At 37.4% G+C, this 7,497-nt stretch overlaps 1 protein-coding gene across 3 annotated transcripts in view; it reads right to left on the bottom strand.

Moving 5' to 3' along the window:
- Window positions 1-860: 860 nt before the first annotated feature.
- The window catches only part of SUCLA2 (succinate-CoA ligase ADP-forming subunit beta), a 66,523-nt gene continuing 59,886 nt past the window's right edge, over window positions 861-7,497 (bottom strand). For all 3 annotated transcript variants that reach the window (XM_082701620.1, XM_082701619.1, XM_082701621.1), the window contains one exon: window positions 861-1,650. In XM_082701620.1, the coding sequence (XP_082557746.1) occupies window positions 1,576-1,650 (75 nt within the window). In that variant the 3' untranslated portion in view covers window positions 861-1,575. The remainder of the gene's footprint in view (window positions 1,651-7,497) is intronic.

The following is a 7,497-nucleotide window of genomic DNA, read 5'->3' as shown; positions in this document are numbered from 1 at the left end:
TTGAGTTTGTCATTGGCTGGCAATTTTTGGAAATTTTTTTTTTTAATGAAAAGCCAAAGGCTTGGACTTTTCATTATAACTTTATCATAATTTTCAATAGTTTAATGGCTCCAATTTAGTATTTTAATACATAAGCAGGAAGCGCAGACTGATAGTTAGATAATGATATATGTATAGTTGGTTTAAATATATATTTTATATATTCTCTTTATAGAATGTCTCTTCCTCTCCCCCAACCCACTCCGTCCCTGGCTGTCCATCTCTATCTCCCTCTCCCTACCCAGTAACTCTAGTCAAGATGAGAAAGGAGCTAAGGAAACAGATGCACTGAAATTTAAAGACTTGTCCAAACTCATATAGATAGTAAGTAGTGGAGCCAAGATTCAACTACAGAGACCACTTTCAAATTCTATGCTCATAATCACTATGCTATGCAACCTATCAGAGTATATATACCTGATCACAAGTTATGTACATCAAAATAGGTAACAAGTTCTGATATTTATCAGTACGGTTACAGAGCCTACCACTTGGCTGGTATTTCCTTCCATGGTATTCACACTGTTAATAGTTAAATATCAACTGTTCTAAGCAGTGACCAAAATATTAATACACACATACATATACACACCAGAGGGACACAAAAGAAAACATGACTGTTTTAAAGAAGGTACCAGAAGGTACACACACATAAACATCAAAATTCAAGGGAATTATTTGAAAGTAGCTCCAAAATACAGAATGTCATACCCCAGTACATGATCTACAAATCAGTTCTTGAAGATATTTAGTGTAATCATGAACACATCACCTTCTACTATGTTTACTTAGAAAAGAAATGAAAAGAGAAAAAACATTAATCCAAGTCACATTGTGAGATTTTTATTAACTTAAATTGACACTGTAAATTTTGTCTGCCAAGTCCTTACTGAATATACCTTTATTTGATACAAACCTACCCGTTCTTATCAATACCACAGGATCATGAAGACTTACAGTAATCAGTGTTTTATGATGCTTAAAACAATGTTCAAATAACAAGTTATTTCACTGACATACTTAAAAGAATATTTTGGGGAGTGTTTGAAAGCTCTTTTTATAAATAGTAATTGATATATTTAGATAGGTATTTGGTGTTGAAGATAAACACTTCTAATATAAAACATTGTTTTAACACATTGCTCTGCTAATGAGACTAGTTATCAGATATAATATATTTCTAACACTAAAGAATAAAGCTTTATCTTCATATTTATTTTATTCATAGGACTCTCATCAATGAAGAATGTTGAATCTAACAATAAACTGGCATATTGTGAGTGACATTCTATAGAAGTGAAAAAGAAAGCTGCAACAAAAGAAACTAGATCACTGCATTATACATTCTTTATACAAACAGCCCACTCTGAACAGTAGAATTAAATGCAGACCAAATGCTTTTAAAAGTTTTTGTGCCTAGCTGGCAATTATAATCTCCGTACACTAAAGAGAAAAGGAACAATAATAATACAGAACACAGTATTTTTAACAATTATCGCACATTTAACACCTTCAGCCATCCACTGGGTTCTCCAATCAGATTGGCAACTGAAATTTCACATCCACCTGGGCTTGTTTGGCTAAGGTCACTATTTCAGAGAGCTTTACAACCTGGAAGGAAAAAACAAAGCATCTTTGTTTCCGATTTCCACAAAACCGTAAAATCAGAACTACCAGTAAATGTGAAATTAATGCACATTCAATCTTTCTCACTTAAAACATCTGGGCTATTCTGACATTTTATAAATCACTTCACACTTACAAGCATTTGCCACTCTTGAAGGATAGTCAAATCTGAGACTCTTCATAACTCACACCTCAGCTCAATACCTTCTGTATGTATGTATGTGTGTGTGTGTGTGTGTGTGTGTATACCTACTCTTTTTTATTGCCTAAATTTTATCTATTTTAAAGACAGAAACTGTGTTGTCTTAATTGGACACCATACAGTGCAAAGTACATCTAATCAAAAGTCTGTTTAATAATATGTATATAATCCTAACTTGCAATATCAGGATAGGAGCTTGAGTCTAGAAGTTAGTATTTCATATTTTGCCAAGCTGAATTCCAATGTTGTGTCTATAATCTGTGTGAGGATAGCCAGCTGGTACCATACAAAAGATTAAAATTAAACATGTCTAAAACAAAACACAAATTCAGCTTCTGTCCTCCCCAGGTGAGTAGTTAAGAAGAGGTTTCAAAGTTAGGCCCCCTGAGTCTAAATCCCATTCTGATGTTTATGACATGTGATCCTGATGAATAAGTTAATTTATTTGGCCTGTTTCCACATCTATAAAAATAGAAATTGTATAATCAAATATAATGAGATAATACCTGAAGAAAAAGCTTAGCATTGCAAGCACAATAAATAAGTGGCAGCAGTTGCTACTATCATCATCATCATAATTATTAATATTGTCATACTTCCATAATCTCACAGTCAGTAGAAAAACAATGCAATTACGATTTAATCAGCTGTTCACTTTTGTCTTTTATGGTCTACTTGATCAAGAGTTGATCAATACTTGACTGATTCTTCTCCTTTTTTCCCATGTCCACAAAGTTTTCTGAAATACTTTTGCTCTACCATTCCCTTGCTCAAAATCTTAATCTTTAAACTTGGGATTGAGGGGCACCTGGGTGGTTCAGTCAAAGTGTCTGCCTTCAGCTTAGGTCATGATCCCAGGATCCTGGGATAAGAGTCCCGCATCCAGCTCCCTGCTCAGGAGAGAGCTTTCTTCTCCCTCTCCCTCTGCTGCTCCCCCTCGGCCCCATTCTCCCCCTCTCTCCCCCTGTCAAATAAACAAATAAAATCTTAAAAAAAAAAAGATAAAAAAAAAGTCAGGATTAAGTATAAATCTGTCACTAAAGTGCAGCTGATTTTTATTTACTAGTGTGTACTTTCCCAAAGAATGACACTAGACCTTTATTATTTTTATGAAATTATATCACATTAATTCAGCAAATCTCAAAAGTCTACTGCTGATTAAAACAGACAGCCCAGAGGATTCCATGAAATGACCATAAACAACAGTGGGAGAATCAAAGTTCTCATTTAAAAACACCTCTATGTCTACTATAGAGTGTGTTCCAAGACAGATTACTAGGTAAAAGAAATGACATAAAATATGTTATCATCATAAATGTGAGAAAGTGGAGATACAGATATATATGTGTGTATATGTGTATGTGTATACACAAAAACACACATACAAATTACTTGCGTATTATTTTTGAAAAGTGAAAGGATGAACTAAAAACTTCTTTTAAAAAGTGGTTATGTATGGGTAAGGAGGAAACAGGCTATATTATAAAAGTATAAAAAGTTTAAAAGTATAAAAGCTAGATTCTCTGAATATACCTTGGTTTAGTTTCAACTTTGGAACCACATAATATTTACATAAAACAAAAATTCCTTTAAAAATAAATGAGGGGGGAGGGAGGAGTCAAGATGGCGGAGAAGTAGCAGGCTGAGACTACTTCAGCTAGCCGGAGATCAGCTAGATAGCTTATCTAAAGATTGCAAACACCTGAAAATCCATCGGCAGATCGAAGAGAAGAACAGCAATTCTGGAAACAAAAAAACAACCACTTTCTGAAAGGTAGGTCCGAGGGAGAAGTAAATCCAAAGCGACGGAAAGATAGACCCCGGGGGGAGGGGCCAGCTACCGGCAAGCGGCGGAGCAATGGCGCACAAAATCAGGACTTTTAAAAGTCTGTTCCGCTGAGGCACATCGCTCTAGAGGCTACCCGGGGCAAAGCCCACACGGGGTCAGCGTGGCCTCAGGTCCCGGAGGGTCACAGAAGGATTAGGGGTGTCTGAGTGTCGCAGAGCTTGCGGGTAATGGAACGGGAAAACCGGCTACAGAGACAGAGCCGACAGTAAGCTCGCAGCTCGGGGTGACCTTGAACCAGTCACAGGCTCAGTGAGCTCAGAGCGCGGCCGGAGGTCAGGCAGACAGGAGTAACTGGGCGCTGTTCTCTGAGGGCGCACTGAGGAGTGCGGCCCTGGGCTCTCGGCTCCTCTGGGCCGGAGACCAGGAGGCCGCCATTTGTATTCCTGTCCTCCGGAACTCTACAGAAAGCACTCAGGGAACAAAAGCTCCTGAAAGCAAACCCAAGCGGATTACTCACCCCGGCCCCGGGTAAGGGCGGTGTAATTCCGCCTGGGGCAGACACTTGAGAATCACTACAACAGGCCCCTCCCCCAGAAGATCAACAAGAAATCCAGCCAAGACCAAGTTCACCAACCAAGGAGTGCGGTTTCAATACCAAGCAGAGCAGAATTCCAGAGGAGGAGAAAGCCAAGCACGGAACTCATGGCTTTTTCCCTGTGATTTTTTTTAGTCTTGCAGTTAATTTAATTTTTTTCTTTTTCATTTTTTGTTTTTTTTTCTCGCCTTCAGGTAAAAATTTTTTTATCTGTTACCTTTTTCCTTTTTAACGATTTTTTACTAGTTTATCTAATATATATATTTTTTCTTTTTTATATTTTTCTTAGGTGTTTTCTTTTTTTTAAATTCTTTTCTTTTTTTTTTCTTTTTTCTATTTTTTTTCTTTTTTCTATTTTTTTTCTTTTTTCTATTTTTTTTCTTTCTTCCTTTTTGAACCTCTTTTTATCCCCTTTCTCTGCCCTCACGATTTGGGATCTCTTCTAATTTGGTTAAAGCATATTTTGCTGGGGTTGTTGCCACCCTTTTAGTATTTTACTTGTCCCTTCATATACTCTTATCTGGACAAAATGACAAGACGGAAAAATTCAACACAAAAAAAAGAACAAGAGGCAGTACCGAAGGCCAGGGACCTAATCAATACAGACATTGGTAATATGTCAGATCTAGAGTTCAGAATGACAATTCTCTAGGTTCTAGCCGGGCTCGAAAAAGGCATGGAAGATATTAGAGAAACCCTCTCGAGAGATATAAAAGCCCTTTCTGGAGAAATAAAAGAACTAAAATCTAACCAAGTTGAAATCAAAAAAGCTATTAATGAGGTGCAATCAAAAATGGAGGCTCTCACTGCTAGGATAAATGAGGCAGAAGAAAGAATTAGTGATATAGAAGACCAAATGACAGAGAATAAAGAAGCTGAGCAAAAGAGAGGTGCAATCAAAAATGGAGGCTCTCACTGCTAGGATAAATGAGGCAGAAGAAAGAATTAGTGATATAGAAGACCAAATGACAGAGAATAAAGAAGCTGAGCAAAAGAGGGACAAACAGCTACTGGACCACGAGGCAAGAGTTCGAGAGATAAGTGACACCATAAGACAAACAACATTAGAATAATTGGGATTCCAGAAGAAGAAGAAAGAGAGAGGGGAGCAGAAGGTATACTGGAGAGAATTATTGGGGAGAATTTCCCCAATATGGCAAAAGGAACGAGCATCAAAATTCAGGAGGTTCAGAGAACGCCCCTCAAAATCAATAAGAATAGGCCCACACCCCGTCACCTAATAGTAAAATTTACAAGTCTCAGTGACAAAGAGAAAATCCTGAAAGCAGCCCAGGAAAAGAAGTCTGTAACATACAATGGTAAAAATATTAGATTGGCAGCAGACTTATCCACAGAGACCTGGCAGGCCAGAAAGAGCTGGCATGATATTTTCAGAGCACTAAACGAGAAAAACATGCAGCCAAGAATACTATAACCAGCTAGGCTATCATTGAAAATAGAAGGAGAGATTAAAAGCTTCCAGGACAAACAAAAACTGAAAGAATTTGCAAACACCAAACCAACTCTACAGGAAATATTGAAAAGGGTCCTCTAAGCAAAGAGAGAGCCTACAAGTGGTAGATCAGAAAGGAACAGAGACCATATACAGTAACAGTCAGCTTACAGGCAATACAATGGCACTAAATTCATATCTCTCAATAGTTACCCTGAATGTGAATGGTATAATGCCCCTGTCAAAAGACACAGGGTATCAGAATGGATAAAAAAACAAAACCCATATGTTGCATCCAAGAAACTCATTTTAAGCCCGAAGACACCTCCAGATTTAAAGTGAGGGGGTGGAAAAGAATTTACCATGCTAATGGACATCAGAAGAAAGCAGAAGTGGCAATCCTTATATCAGATCAATTAGATTTTAAGCCAAAGACTATAATAAGAGATGAGGAAGGACACTATATCATACTCAAAGGGTCTGTCCAACAAGAAGATTTAACAATTTTAAATGTATATGCCCCCAACGTGGGAGCAGCCAACTATATAAACCAATTAATAACAAAATCAAAGAAACACATCAACAATAATACAATAATAGTAGGGGACTTTAACACTCCCCTCACTGAAATGGACAGATCATCCAAGCAAAAGATCAGCAAGGAAATAAAGGCCTTAAATGACACACTGGACCAGATGGACATCACAGATATATTCAGAACATTTCATCCCAAAGCAACAGAATACACATTCTTCTCTAGTGCACATGGAACATTCTCCAGAATAGATCACATCCTCGGTCCTAAATCAGGACTCAACCGGTATCAAAAGATTGGGATCATTCCCTGCATATTTTCAGACCACAATGCTCTAAAGCTAGAACTCAAACACAAAAGGAAGTTTGGAAAGAACCCAAATACATGAAGACTAAACAGCATCCTTCTAAAGAATGAATGGGTCAACCAGGAAATTAAAGAAGAATTGAAAAAAATCATGGAAACAAATGATAATGAAAATACAACGGTTCAAAATCTGTGGGACACAACAAAGGCAGTCCTGAGAGGAAAATATATAGCGGTACAAGCCTTTCTCAAGAAACAAGAAAGGTCTCAGGTACACAAGCTAACCCTACACCTAAAGGAGCTGGAGAAAGAACAAGAAAGAAACCCTAAGCCCAGCAGGAGAAGAGAAATCCTAAAGATCAGAGCAGAAATCAATGAAATAGAAACCAAAAAAACAATAGAGAAATCAACGAAACTAGGAGCTGGTTCTTTGAAAGAATTAATAAAATTGATAAACCCCTGGCCCGACTTATCAAAAAGAAAAGAGAAAGGACCCAAATAAATAAAATTATGAAGAGGAGAGATCACAACTAACACCAAAGAAATACAAACTATTATAAGAACATACTATGAGCAACTGTACGCCAAAATTTGACAATCTGGAAGAAATGGATGCATTCCTAGAAACATATAAACTACCACAACTGAACCAGGAAGAAATAGAAAGCCTGAACAGACCCATAACCAGTAAGGAGATTGAAACAGTCATTAAAAATCTCCAAACAAACAAAAGCCCAGGGCCAGACGGCTTCCCGGGGGAATTCTACCAAACATTTAAAGAAGAACTAATTCCTATTCTCCTGAAACTGTTCCAAAAAATAGAAATGGAAGGAAAACTTCCGAACTCATTTTATGAGGCCAGCATCACCTTGATCCCAAAACCAGACAAGGATCCCACCAAAAAAGAGAGCTATAGACCAATATCCTTGATGAACACAGATGCGGAAATACT

Source organism: Mustela nivalis (genome assembly GCF_964662115.1).
Source record: "Mustela nivalis genome assembly, chromosome: 15".
NCBI lineage: Eukaryota > Metazoa > Chordata > Mammalia > Carnivora > Mustelidae > Mustela > Mustela nivalis.
Note: the sequence above shows the minus strand (reverse complement) of the source record. Positions and strands in the feature narration are given on the sequence as shown.